General features: G+C 38.3%; 1 protein-coding gene across 5 annotated transcripts in view; it reads left to right on the plus strand.

Moving 5' to 3' along the window:
- Nucleotides 1–14,196, plus strand: part of LOC139746120 (lysine-specific demethylase 2A-like) — a 94,580-nt gene extending 80,384 nt beyond the window's left edge. For all 5 annotated transcript variants that reach the window (XM_071656974.1, XM_071656973.1, XM_071656975.1 and 2 more), the window contains one exon: nucleotides 9,952–14,196. In XM_071656974.1, the coding sequence (XP_071513075.1) occupies nucleotides 9,952–13,701 (3,750 nt within the window). In that variant the 3' untranslated portion in view covers nucleotides 13,702–14,196. The remainder of the gene's footprint in view (nucleotides 1–9,951) is intronic.
- Nucleotides 14,197–14,648: the final 452 nt, after the last annotated feature.

Below are 14,648 nucleotides of genomic sequence, written 5' to 3' on the forward strand. Positions count from 1 at the left end.
CTTCTCCCAGTGCTAACAGTTCAACAGCCATCAAGTCTTTATCTGTAATATGTGCCTCAAAGGTTGTTGCTAAATAGCCAATAATTAAAGTGGTGGCATCCAAGCTTGCATTTCAAGGCTGTAACCTAACCCCTTCATGTTATGTGGTTAACTGACACTTGAATTTTTCAATGATGCTAATTGAAGTTGTTCATGATGATAGGCATTGCTGATTACCAATAAAGTGTGAACAAATGGAGACCACACAGTCATCTTTGGTAACATTTAAAATTAGACCCTTTGTTAATCTTTGTTGAAAGGGTTAACAGTTAGAATTAAAAGCCTTTCATCTTGTTAATTCTCCTAGCTTTACTTTTCTTCTACCATCCCTTTTTGTATGCCAAGATGTTGCTGCTCTCTAATTTTTATATGTATTATTTTGTTTGGTGTTCTCATGAGTTGTCTGCATTAGTCCCAGCCACTTAGGTTTAGATCCAAGGCATGTGTCTGACAGTCGCTTTGCACATTTTCTGTGTTGAGGCTGGTCACTCAAGTTTCTGTGTGGAGGCTGGTCACTCAAGGTTTGAATGTTATGATACCTCTTTTCTTTGAAATGCTCAGTTATGGAATTCTTTCTCCTTTCATCTCTGACACGTCCTTCACTGTTTTTGCCTTTTTAAGTGGTTGTATACCTGTGGAGCCTTGATTAATTACTACATTTTTTCTCTCCTTACTTATTATCTTTCACTCAAGATACCCTTTGACTGATGTATGTTTTTGCCCATGCCATGTCACTCATTATGTTTACCATATCTTACCTTCATGTTCCAGGATTCCTTTGTGTCTCCTATAGGTCTCCTGCAGTACTCAGGAAGCTGGCATGTCCAGGGATGGGTACACAGGTTATAAAGCGTGATGATAATGATGTGTGTGTATATATGGGGAGACTGCTGGTTAGCTGATCAGCAAGTGCTGTTTGTCATCATTGTGATAATCACATCATGAGCATGAGGGGTCTTGTGATATATTGAAATTGTTTCTGTAATGTTGGGGTGAAGGGTGGGGTCCACTGCACAGACAGGAAAGAGTAACTTATTTAAGTCAGGAGTGTAGTATCTGATGGATGGTTGCTTGGTTACTGTTTGATATTGGGTTTGGAGGATGCTTGTTAGTACTTGATGGGTCACTTTGATTTGCATATTTGTCATTTTTGTATTTGTATGAGGCAGGGGTTAATTTTTTATTTCTTCTAAAGTGTTGGTGGTTGGTTTGGATGTTAAGGATATGATGCTGTTGCAAGGAAGTACTGAGCATGTTGAGTTGGGATTGTATTGGGAGAATTTTTATTAAATTGTGTATTTGTCAAGTGCTAGTTGTTGCTAGACAACTTGTAATTGTTCTGAGTGCTCTGTTAAGTTTTATGTGTAGCTCTTTTGTATTTGTTTTTGACTGAGGGGACGACCAGGAATGTGAGGCATAGTTAAGGGTGAAGCAGATGATTCTCTTTTTTCAGTGTTAACCGAGACATCACAGACAACTGAGGCCCTAACCAAGGCAATCTCATTAATGCTATGTGTACCCTAGCTTGAGCCAGGTGTCCATTTTATCGACCAACCCCTAAGGGGGAATGATTAGCTGGGTTGACTGAACTGACTGCCACAGCCAGGATTTGAACCTATGCACTCAACCCTGGGCGGCCAGTGAATGCATCACTGTCAGGAACGCTAAACGCTGCTCCATGGAGGTCCATTGCTCGTACATGATACTGAAAAAAATTATTTTACTTGTGCAAATCTGGTACCAGAAGGCATTTTAAGGGTCTTTAGTCTGCCTGTTGCTTTTGTGTTGATGCTTGTGATGTGGGGAGTGAGTGTCAAGTGTGCCATACTTGATGCCCAGAGCAGATGGAATTGGTGCAGGTTGGATTCATTAAAACTTGTATACAGACACACATTTTGTTATGGGTAAGCCTGTTGTTCTAGCTGTTAGATTCATTGTTTCATATTTGTTGCTACTTTATAGTTTTAGGGTGCAGTGATGTGATTGTAAGATTGTCTGTGTATGAGAGGGCTATGACAGTGTTGTTTATAGAAGGTGATGGAAGGTCATGTATAAGGAGAGTAAAGAAAGTTGGTGAGAGAATTGCTCCTCGGGGAATTTTACAAGTCACCAACAACCAAGTCTTTCTGCCTAACTCAATTTTGCTCCCTTTCTTCACTTTCTTCCTTTCATCTCTTTGCTCCACTCATGTTTATGGTGAAAATCCGGAGTAACATTACACAGTCCTGTTTCATATCTTTTCATTCCTTAGGACTTTGTTGTCTTCGAGGTCAGTGTATGTTTTGTACAACTTTCATTTTAGAACCATGATGATGATAACTTGTAACTACATATAAAGTGAACTTACCATATATCATGTATTTGTACAAAAGAAAAATTTAAATATGTCTTTAGTACACAAAATTAAGGGCAAGGCCATCACATCATACATATTTATTGGGGATGATGGAATTGTAACATTATGGATGCTGTGAACAACTTTGCTTTTTTGTAAGAAGAAATCAAACCCTTTACAATGATTGGTACTTGGGAATGGGAAGGAGCATTGTGGGTCATGAGAAGTAGAGGGTGTTTTGGACCAAAGAATTTTTGAGCTAAATACTTGGAGAAAGATACCGTAAATTGCATGTTTTTTATATATCTGGAGAAAGCATAGTGTTGATTGAGAGGCTTTGTGAAAGATGCTATGAATATATATAAGGTAAATGGGAAATTATCATATGGAGGAAATTTTGCCTGGAGAATAAGGAGGGTGAGGACGATGCAGCATCAGGGTTGGGTGATGTCACTATGGATGGGGTGGTCAAGAAGATAAATACAAGGATCACAGAGCAAGGAACAATGCTCTTGTGTACTGAGGGGAGGGAATGCATGAGTGGTGAATCTCTTGTTGATTGCAGATGACATGGGTCCAGTGGCAGACACCTGAGGAAAACTCCAGAAGGTGGTGACATTTTATAAAAGGGTGCAAATTCTATGTAACTCTTCATAGTTGCAGCAAGTTTGATGGAATTTTTTTATTTTTCCAGCTTAGAATAATCTCTTCCAGCGTAGAATATTCTCTTCTTCCGATAATCAAATATTTCAAGATATTTTAAGGTATTTTTCAGTCATCATGCATTATATGTCACAGCAAATTACTCTTTTATTTGTATCCCACTCTGGCATAAAATGTTTTGATATGTATCCCACCTACTGGAGGTCATAATGTAAACAAAATCACTTTGCTCTACACTTAGGTTTGTTTTGCCTCCAAAAGTTGATGTAGCCATTTCAGTATGTCTTAAAGGAATGTTAAAGCTACTGAGGGAAGTACAGGACCTAAAACTATCACTTGATATGAAATGAGAGGTGATTTGAAGAATTAATGATGGCCAGAATCTCATGGCTGTAGCAAAATCCTTGGATCTTGCTCTCTATAAGGAAAAATAAAGAATAAAATCCAGTTCTCTGGCACTACATTAACAATTAAATCATTGTTCAGGAGTGATGTGAAGGAAAAAATGGAAAACTTGCCCTATCCTTGGATTAAAGACCAGAAGCATAGGGATATCCTGATGAACTACACTTATTCAAGAGAAGACCAAGTTATATGATGAAAGTGCAGTAGGTGTTTCAAGTTGGTAGGAGACTGTGAAAGTAATGGTTAGCTTTAGAGGTTTCAAAATGCGTCATGGATTCCTTAATATCGATATCACTTGGGAGGCTGTTAGTGTTGGTACTGAGGCAGCAGAATGGTACTTGGAGTATTTAAAGAAAATTATTGATTAAGGAGGTTACTCACCTCAAGAAGTCTTTAATGTAGATGTGATTGGCTTTATTCTCAAAAAGAATGCCAACCAGGACATACATTAGCAAAGTAATAAAAAAGTGTTCCAGAGCTCAGGGCAGTCAAAGCTCACCTGATGCTTCTACTGGGAGAGATTACTGAGGGAGATTTTAAGCTCAAGTCTTAGTATTTCATGTAGAAAATCCCAAAGCTATGAAGGGTATGTGAAGTCAGCATTATCCGTGACGAGGCATTTTAACCAGAATGATAACTGTAACCTGAAGAATTTTTTATGTATTGTTTATTGGCTGTTTCTGTCCAGCTGTAGAGTACTATTGTGCTAGTAAAGATATGACGAGTACAGATTGTGTTTTCTTAACACACCAGGCCATGCTCAACACTTTACTGAGATGAATGCAGATGTTTGGGGGGAGTTCCTCCATAAAAGCACCACTCCCTTACTTTAGCCCATGGATTAAGGCTTGATTGCCGACTGTAATGCATGTTATCTAAGAAGAATATTCCACCAAATCCTCAAAGGTACAGATGAAGAGTGTAAGCCTTCAGCTAGGGATGAAATAATTACAGCATGAAGGTTATGGGCAGCAGTATCATGTCATGGGAGGAAGTCACACCCACAACAGTGGCCTATGTGTGTGCTTGGGCTCTCAGGTTTTGGGCAGGCAGAAACAACATCCCAGATACATTAGACAATTGTAACATGCTAGCAATGTTCGCTTCAAAGAAATTAAAGATGTTATGGCTTAGGTGCTGGAATGATTCTGAGGTTTGACCATATGAAGAACGTATGTAGTTAAGAGGCAGAAAAACTCCAAGAGGAAAGGGCACAAGCACAAGCATCCCCTACAATGCACTATTTTACAGTCTTAGGATTAGCAGATCATTGACCACTTGGTCTACGATGCACCACTGTACAGTCATGGGATTAGCAGGTGTTTGAATACGTCCTGGTATTCTCTAGAGAGTTTGAAGATCTTTCATGTGTTTACAGGGAGCTTTACAGTGAAAGAAAGAGGTGTACCATACAGCTGATGAGGATAGTTATTTCAAAAGGCCTATAAAAACCTCCACTTCCTTTTGAAACAGTTGCTGCATCAGACAGAAGCGGGTCAGTGTTGATGCTTTGTTGCTGTCTATTGTCACTAGTACTGTGCAAAAGGAAATTTTGGTTGGTTGAAGCCATCCAGGGGTGATAAAAAGACAAGCTTAGTGGAGTAAATCGGACTTCATCCTATCCCACTCCATTGCAGCTTTATGGTTTTCACATTGTTTTGGCAAGTTTTCATTAAATATCTAAATATCATCTGAAGTAAATAATGAGAGAGTGTGGTACATTGGAAATTTTCTTTACATATATTTGATACTTAAAGAGTTAGAAACAACTTTTTTTCTGAGGAATGTAATCCTTGTATGTTATGGATTTCAATTTTTTTTAACCATGGATTGATAAGTGACAGGATCCCAGTATGAGATCAATATCTAGATAGTTTCTGGCATTGTATGTTTACTCATAATATGATGCTTTCTTCCATGTAGGTGTAACTAGTATGTTGGTGTCACAGTAATGCCTCCTCTTCACCATGGTCAAAGTGATATTTATGATTAGTGAAAAGCTTCTGTTTGTCCATGAGTTTATGATTAGTATGGTATCATTTCATGTCCACCTGGAGGCAAGCTAACCATGGAAGCAAAGAAATGAATGACTACAATACACACATACATCAGATCATCAAGGGGCTTACAGCCAAAGGTCTTTGAAGGGGAGAATGTCCAGACAAGAAAGACAGCAAAATATTAAGAAATATCAGTGAGGTTTTGAATGTGAATTCAGAACCTTCAAAAAAATCCCTCAAGGAGGAAGCACCTACAAAGATGGCACTGCAGCAACATGGGCCATTAGACCTTTTGTGGCTTTCCTCTGATCCTAGTTAGTATGAGGATAAGGAATATATTTTGTGATATTTAGCACATCCTGCAGGCTTTGTTAGTGATCATGTGGCAATTTTGCAGACACAGCAGGACATTGAAGAACAAAACCCCAGAGATATATTGTACTGGGGGCATTAGGTGTAGTACCAGCTCCCCTCAGGATTCCCTCCCATTCCCTCATAGCACAGTTAGCAGAAAGCTTCATACTAACCCAGAATAGCACATCACTGTTGAATGAAGGAGTCCAAACAGATAAAGTTTGTTGAAAAGCCTGAAGTAAGGCAGATTAGAAAATGCTCTTGAGAATGTCAGAATAGCTTTTAACCAAATGTCAATGGCTTGTAGACTATCACCGTAGAAAGCTAGATTGGCTATGAAAGTTATATGAAAGGAGTTTTATGACAATGGTTAGTACCTCACTTTTAAAAGTAAGTGCTCTTAAGCTCTTCAAAAAAGAAAGACCCATGCCCAAGTCTATCTGTAACCAGAAGTGGACAACCACCAGTAATGGTGTCAGAACATGCTGGGAACAAAGAAGTACAGCTAACCAAATGCATGCTTGTCAGCTACATATTTCTTCAAACATTGTTTTAAACAAGCTTGTGTTGCACTTCATGAGAAATGTCCAGAAATAAAGGCAACATTGCACTGTTACACCATCACACACAGCTGTATAGATTGTGAGTGGGTATTACCCATAATCAGTTAATCCAGTTGTTAGTGGTTTTCTTGGGCAATAGTCTACTTTGCTCTTGAGAAAAGAAAGTAAATTTTTTTAATTGACCATTGAGCATCAGAAATGGTTAGCTACTGCTGCATCTACAGCCATTAAAATTCAAGTGACAGCAGTAAATCTCTTGGAGAAAACAACATCCTTGATGACAGATAATGTGAGTAGGATTTTGAGTTAGAGTTAGTTTCAGAACATTTTGGTAGATTATCACCTGCTCTACCTTCTCTATGAGTACCACACTTTAGAATCCTTCAATTAGCAAACATAGGGATGCTGTCTGAGGTGGAGAGATATGTAAAGTTTTGAGAAAGCAGTTTGAGCTCATAAATCTTCCTCTCTGTTCATGGTTCAGGGGTAAAGATGCACTCTTCCTGACAGGCAGAAAGTGTCACTTTAATATGCTAATGCATGATAAGAGCTGCTATGACTATAATTATATGATTATGATATAGATACATTCTTAAAGAAGCTCATATAAATTTCGTTTCATGACATGAAAAAATATTAATTAGTAAATATAGTATATATAATAATGAAATCCATGAAATGTAGAAGAACCATTGGGTATATCAGCCGCTATCTTTGTTTACAATCTGTAAGCCAGTTATGTACTTCCCATCATAATTTGCGTCACTTCAATCTCGGTTGCCCTCCTTTTAGGTATCTCCTAGATAATAATTTAAACCCATCATGTCTGGAAAATGGCTTGCAAGTGTGAGTATAGGTAAAAGCATCCAAAGTGCCCAGGAAACGGATTGATCTAGACCTAAAGATGCAAGTGATATGCAAGGTTGAGGCTGGCATGTGTCAGGCATATATGGGTTAGTTGCATGGATTAGCATCCTTTACCATTAAAACAATATTGATAACAGGGAGAGGATAAAAGGAACCAGCCAGTCCATCACATCCTAAGTTGTAATGAAGTTTTCCCAATCAAGAAATGAGAATGGAGAGCAGGTAAGGAAGGTGTAGGTGCACAGCAAGGGTTATCAACAACACTACGGGTTCTGACAGACTTGTCAATGTTAATTAAACATAGTTTTTTGTGATTTTTATATATAAATTGCCAGACACCATCTACAGACCCATTACTGTTAATTGTGTAAGAATTAACACCATCAGGAATGCATCTCCATATACTTCATGTTATGGTAACCTCTTAACGTTTTCACTCAGACATTTCTTAAGAATGTGTCTTATGAACCATTTTGAGAAGTTTCTGTGTGTATGTATAGAGAGGGTCAGATGAAGTGCCTCTCACTTTATCCTGAATGTAGGTTCACTGAGCTGGGATATGCTTGTGCCCTTTATCCAAACCCTTCTAACCAAAAGTGACCAAATCAATCAACACTGAATCTGCACATTTATACCCTGAATGTGAATTCTTCATTACTGAGTGAACAGACTAAGTATGCCATCTGCTCAACCTCCCTCCTTGTTTACTCGGTACCATACTAGAATGATGTCGAAGTAATTAGGATATTTTTTTTTTCTACATTTTTGCATGCAAAAAAAATATTGTAAGACAAAGTCCAAGTTTCATTTTTCTTTGTGTATCAGGACGGTCAGATCTGATGAAGTCTTCAGTTAAGGAGTTAATTGTATCAGTGAATTTGCTGAGTGATGTGAAGGCTTCCATCCCATGTGCAGATAATGTTAAGGTACCAACAAATGATGACCTGAAAATAATTTCTTTAAGAAGCACTGCACCCCCTGTTATTGACCCTGAAATTAAAGTGAATTAGCTTATTGGGACTTGCTTGGGAGGAGGATAGACATAGACTGAAGTTCACCTGTTTTAGAGATTCTTATGCCATGGCTATCCCTTGAGGGAGTTCCGGAAGAGATTGGGCATCAGAGAAAAAGATATGTAGATAGGATAGACATAAAGTGTAGTATTTTTGGTGCTGCACCAATACTGATAACATATGAATAATTTGCACAGCATCTGGAGGGATATCCACAATCACTGGTGGTATCTAGTAGTTAGGGATTCATTGGAACTGCAGCCAGAACAGCTTCTGTCATTGAAGCCAACTGGGGATTGGGACCTCTTGTTGCTAAGAAGTATGACTTTCACATTGACAAATGGAAGTGTAAACATCTTGACTAGACTGGCAGTAGTTAATAAAGGTTAGTCTAGTTTACTTGTATTTCTTGAAGTAAATGAAATTGACATCATCCACTTCAAGTTTTCAAGAGTAATGTTTGTTTCCTATTAAGATTGACCTTCATTGTATATAAGAGTAGATATACAAAGTCAAAGACTGATTAGACAAGTTCCTCAAACTAAAAATGTTGGTTTTAATACCATCAACACCATTTTATGAGGAAATAATGAACACGACAAAAACCAGAATTATTTTAGCTTACTGCTTTGATAACTTTATACATGAAATTTTTGTTCATACTTGTTTGCCGTTTCCTGCATTAGTGCCAGGAACAGATGAAGGAAGTCTGCATTCACCTATTTTCATCAAAATTATTTTTTTATGCCTGCAAATAAAAGAATATATAGATAAGTCATGAATAAATCCCAACAGTTAATGATGCATTTTTTTCTTTGCAAAAAATAACTTTTTTCCTCTGATGTAGAAAAAGTGAATAGTCACTCATTTTCATAATTTTGTTTTATTTCCTTATGCACAACTTTCAGGTAGATGAGAACTTAAGATTTGAAAAGTTTATCAAAAAAGTAGAATTTTTAGCTGTACATCTTGCCCTTTAAAGTTCACATTTTGTGACTGCATTCATTTATTGAATAACATGCATTACCTTTCCCAGGGTATTTGCAGCACATTTGAGACAAGCATAACATTTAAAGAAAGTTAAGTTTTTCATTGTTCTTGATTTAATTATAAGTTTCATCTGCATAGATACGGTAAGCTTTCCATTTTGAAATAAATGGTGACTGATAACAAGAACGAGAAATGTATTGCAATAATTTTCTTTATTTGCTTATCTTAGATATGTAATTTTTAGTGCAGTCTCTTTCATGTCAAAACTGTTTTTACTGCTTGTAACACCTGGTATCTCACTTTCTTTACTGGAATCAATAATTATAAATGAATTTCATGACTGGCACCAGTATAGTTTATTTTGTTACAAATTATATCCTCCTGTTTAAAGCTTTAAACTGGATGTAGGACAGAAAGAGAAATGATATATAAGTGTATAAGGAAAATATGAACTTCCCGCTTTTAACATCCTTTCCTGTCATTTCCAGAAGCCCAATCTGAGTCTCCACCAAAGGGATGGCTAAACACAGGCAAGCCTCCTTTGCTTAGTACAGTCCATGCACAAATGGCAAAATGTAAACACATTATTAGGCAGGTAAAATATAGGATACAGTACAATATTTTCTGGTTATTTATAATCAGCAGGCTGACTTAACATATATTCTCATTAAAGTGTCTGTAGAAAACAGATGTCACATAACACCTGCATTTTTGTGTTACAGATAGGTAGTGCAGTAGTTGGTCTTGATGCTGCCCCACCCCACATGCCAACATGGGAACAGCTGCAGGCCCGAGTGTCACGTCCTTTGGTACGTCCCATGTGGGTAGTAAGGCCAAACCCACCCCCTCCAGATGAGGATGAAGAGGAAGAAGAAGAAGATGAAGAGAGTGGCAGTGATGGAGAAAGTCGTCCAGTCACACGTGAACCTCTACCTCCAGCAATGAATCGAGCTGTGATGCTTCCTGTGTTCCATCACCTATCTGTAGGAGACTTGAAGGTGGCCATGCAAGTTTGCAGAACATGGGCACAGTGGGCAATAAACCCAGCTTTGTGGAAGGCAATCAGCCTTGCACACAAGCGAGTGGGTGTGTACCACTTAGAGGGTGTGGTACGTCGTCAGCCTCGCTGTCTTGATTTGAGTTGGGCTAGAGTGACTGCAGAGCAGTTATCATGGTTGTTGGCCCGACTTCCTCAATTGAAGGAGCTTCATCTGGAAGGTCAAGGTTGGCAAGTGGTTTCATGTCTTACCTCTCCCTATTGCCCAGCATTATCTCTCCTCAATCTCTCATACTGTGAAGGATTAACTGACAGCACTCTAACAGCCCTCCTCTCACCCCCTCGCACTCACCGTCCAGGTCACCGTGACACAACTACCCGTTTGCGACAACTCACCGATCTGCGTTTAGCAGGAACACAAGTTGGAGATGAAGGAGTTCGAGCCATTGTGCGTTCTCTTCCATTTCTTAGTGCTCTTGATTTGAGTAGTTGCCAACGCATAACAGAACTTAGTGCTGCTTTGTTGGCTCATCCATCCAGTGTTGTGAGTCATTCTCTGTCATCATTGGATGTAAGAGGTTGTCACCGTTTAGCACCAACATGTTTGCCATCTCTTGCTTGTCTGCCTCTCCTATCCAATTTAGCCCTGCACCCTTGCTCCCATATCCCACTTGCAGCACTTCGTGTATGGGGTAAATCTCATGGTTATACACTTCAGGAAGATGAAATTTTAAGCAGGACACCACCACCACCCCCTGATCCAACCGCGGATCCTTCCTCAGACTCGGATATATCATCTGTCTCACGATCATCATCTCCAGATGTTGATCAGACAGGAAAGGAAAATTCAGAAGCAGTAATATGTAATGAAGAAGAAGAGAAAGAAATAGAATGCACTGAAAATTCAGTTTGCAATGCACAGGATGGGATAGACAAAGATGAACATTCAGATGTAAGCAAGAAAACAGATGCAGAGTCTTGCAAGAAAATAGATTCTGAATCGCCTACAAAATCAAATGTAATACCTGTAAGTAAAATCAAAACTGTTTCCAGTACTTCAGGTAAAAAGAAGAGTGATAAGATGGAAGAGACTAATAAAGAGGAAGGGAAAGAAATAGGGAGCCTTTTGAAGAGCAAGTCACCTGAGGAGGAGCCTTCAGAGTGTCCTCAAAGCACAAATTTTCCTCCTAAAGGAGGAACTAATTTAACATTGAGTGGAAGTCAGCGGGTTTCAACAAGAAGACAGAGCCGTTTGCAAGAATATGAAGGTGAAACTGGAACTGTTCTTGAGCAAGCCAGTAAAAAGAATACATCATCAGAACAGGTGAGCAAAAATACTGTATCTTCAGAGGTCAGCAAAAAGAATCCTGTTTCATCACAACAAGTTAATAAAAAGGTTGTTTTACCATCTCCAGAGCAAGGTACAGTAAGTAAAACACCTGTAGAACAGGATAATAAAAAGAATGCCAAGTCATTCACCGAGAGGACCACCAAAAAGAGTTTAATGTTCCCTGAACAAACTTCCAAAAAGAATATACCGCTTCCCCAGCAGATCTCCAAAAAGAATATACCATCACCTGAGCTGGAAAGCAAAAAGAATACAACAGTGTCACCTGAACAGGCTTCTGGGAAGAATTCACCTGAGCAAGTCTGCAGAAAGAATGGATCCTCTGAACAAGTTTCCAAAAAGAATTCCTCTCCTGATCAGGTTACTAGTAAGAATTCATTACCTGAACTGGTTACTGAAAATAAAATCTCTGCTGAACAAGAATCTCAAAATCCAGAACAGAGTTCCAAAAAAGACCTGCCATCTGATCAGGGTACAAAAAAGAATTCATCCTCTGAAGAGGTTAATAAAAAGAATTCATGTGAACTGGTTTCTAAAAAGAGTTCATCACCTGAAGAAGGAAGTTCCAAAAAGAATTCAAATGATCAGGAACGCTGGAAGAATGTTCCACCTGATCAGGTTACCAAAACGAATACAATTTTGCTTCCAGAAGTTAACAAATTAAATACTTCATCTTCAGAGGAAGTCTTTAAGAAAAATTCAGTGCCTTCTGAACAAGCTTGTCAAAAAAATACATCATCCTCCGATCAGTCCAGTAAAAAAAGTATTGCATCCTCTCCTGAGGGTGCAGTAATAAAGAACTCTCAATCTTCAGAACAGGTTAGCAAAAAGAATACATCCAGTTTATCAGAACACACTAGCAAGAAGAATGAAGCATCCTCATCTGAACAGGCTAACAAAAAGAAACCAGTTGAAAAGAAAAATACACCAAGCTCGCAACAAAATAAGAGTTCTGATGCACAGTTAAATCAAAAGAATGTAATAATCACAGCTGTTGAAGTACATCGGGCAGACACTGATGAAGGTAAGGTAGATCAGAGTACTTCTTTAAGAAGACCTGAGAGGAGACAGAGTGTGAGAAGATCTAAAGATGAACAGGAAGTGAAAGTAGATGAGAAACGAGAAAAGAATGAACGATTGGGGAATGAGTCTCCTAAGGATAAACGAAAAGATCCAAAAACCAGGGAAGAAGAAATGAATAAGATTACTGTTGAAGATTCGTCTGAAAAAGATTCAAAACAGCACAATACAAAGAAAATGGAAGAAAAGGAGAAAAAGCTGAATCTTGTTAATAAAAGGTTACCAGAAAAGCCTCAGGAGTCTTCTTCCCGAGCTGTTAAACCGGAAAAAGACATTGTTACAAGATCCACCAAAAGGCTGAAAAGCGAAAAGGGCATTGAGGAAAGGCAACATGAAGTAGTTAAAGAGGAAGATGTATCAAAGCCAAATGAAAGCTCAGTTGACATCAGGAAGATCTCAAGACGAACCAAAGACCTGCGAGATGAAAAAGAAGAAACTGTGGTGGAGGAAGCACAAAAGAAAGACGTCAAGTTGCCAAGACCATCAAGTGGGAGGAGGGAGAAGGAGTCTGTTGCTGGAAAGTCAAATGAAAAGAAAGAAGAAGATCAAAAATCTGTTAAAAGAAATCGGCCTGATACAGAAGAGTACATGTCAAAACTGCGCAGAAAGTCATGTGACGATGTATCGAGTGATTCCTCAGCTGTTGAAACTGGGAAAAAAGAGGATATTAATGAAGAAAGGATAAAGTCACGGAGAAGATCAGTCAGAGATGATGAGACAGGAAAGACTGGGGCAGAAAGAAAACAGAAAGATGATGCTAAAGTAGAAAAGAACAAAGTAACACAAACTGCTAATGAACCAACAGAATCTGTGGCCAAGCAAAGTAAGAATCAAGTAGATTCACCAGATATAGCTGTAAAACAGAGTAAAAGGAAAAGTGAGGATGGAGAGGACACAGCATTGAGTAGTAAAAAGGGCAAGGAAGACTGTGAAGAGGGTGGGAAAGCAGTGAAAAAGACCACTGAAATTACTCGGGAAAGGTCAGGCAGTAGAGAAAGACCAGAGAGGGCCCACAGATCTCCTAGAAGATTATCCATGTGTCAGTAAATTTTTGTATAAGTACTGGTTTTTATACAAGCTGTAACCTTTCAGACATGAGAAATACCTCAAGTGATTTATATATTTTTAGCTGTCACCCACATTTTTACTTCCTACCTTGCTGAAATTTGTCCAAGCTCTAAAAGCACTTTTAAAATGTGTGATACAGTTTTATAAATACTGTAGGGTATTTATAGTATATAAATGCACTGTAAATAAACTTTTGTAGATACAGAGTTAAATACTTTAATGTGTTACAAGCCATATAAAAAGTATACTTTATAAGTAATACTTTTAATGGAACCTAGCAATTTTTATATTGAAATTAGTTACTAATTTTATTGTACTGAGAAATATGCACTCTTACTCAGATAGTATATTCCTCTCCCAGACCATAACACCAGTGTAAATATTACCATCTGTGCAATGTCTTCATATATAAATTACTCTCATGTGTCATAGAGCAATAAATGTATGAGAATAATTGAGTATGTATGAAAACACTACTTTCTTTCACTTTCCTGTAATTTTTGCATTTGCATGCAAAAGACCTCTTATTTGTGAGTTTAAAAAAATGCAGTAAAGAGGACCTTATAACTTACAGGCATCAAAACATATTATCCTTCACAAAATTTCTTATAATGTGCTTCAAATGGTGTATGACTTACTGGTAGGATGATACAGAGAAATAGATGTAACTTGATGTTGTAGGTAGTAGTTGGTAGGCAGCCAACGACCAGGGAGGTATATTACCAGTACTACCCACCTGGGTATCAGGAGGTAAAGTGATGACTACATGTATAGTGAGCCAGCACCTAAGTGGTTGTCAAGTTGCACTCCTCTGACCCAGGTAGCTGTCTTTTCTTTCTGCCTCAACTACACGTGGACTACTGGCATTGTGTTCACAAACATACGATCTCTTCTTGTCATGCATAACACTTGACAACACTGAACTC

Source organism: Panulirus ornatus, chromosome 64 (genome assembly GCF_036320965.1).
Source record: "Panulirus ornatus isolate Po-2019 chromosome 64, ASM3632096v1, whole genome shotgun sequence".
Lineage (NCBI taxonomy): Eukaryota > Metazoa > Arthropoda > Malacostraca > Decapoda > Palinuridae > Panulirus > Panulirus ornatus.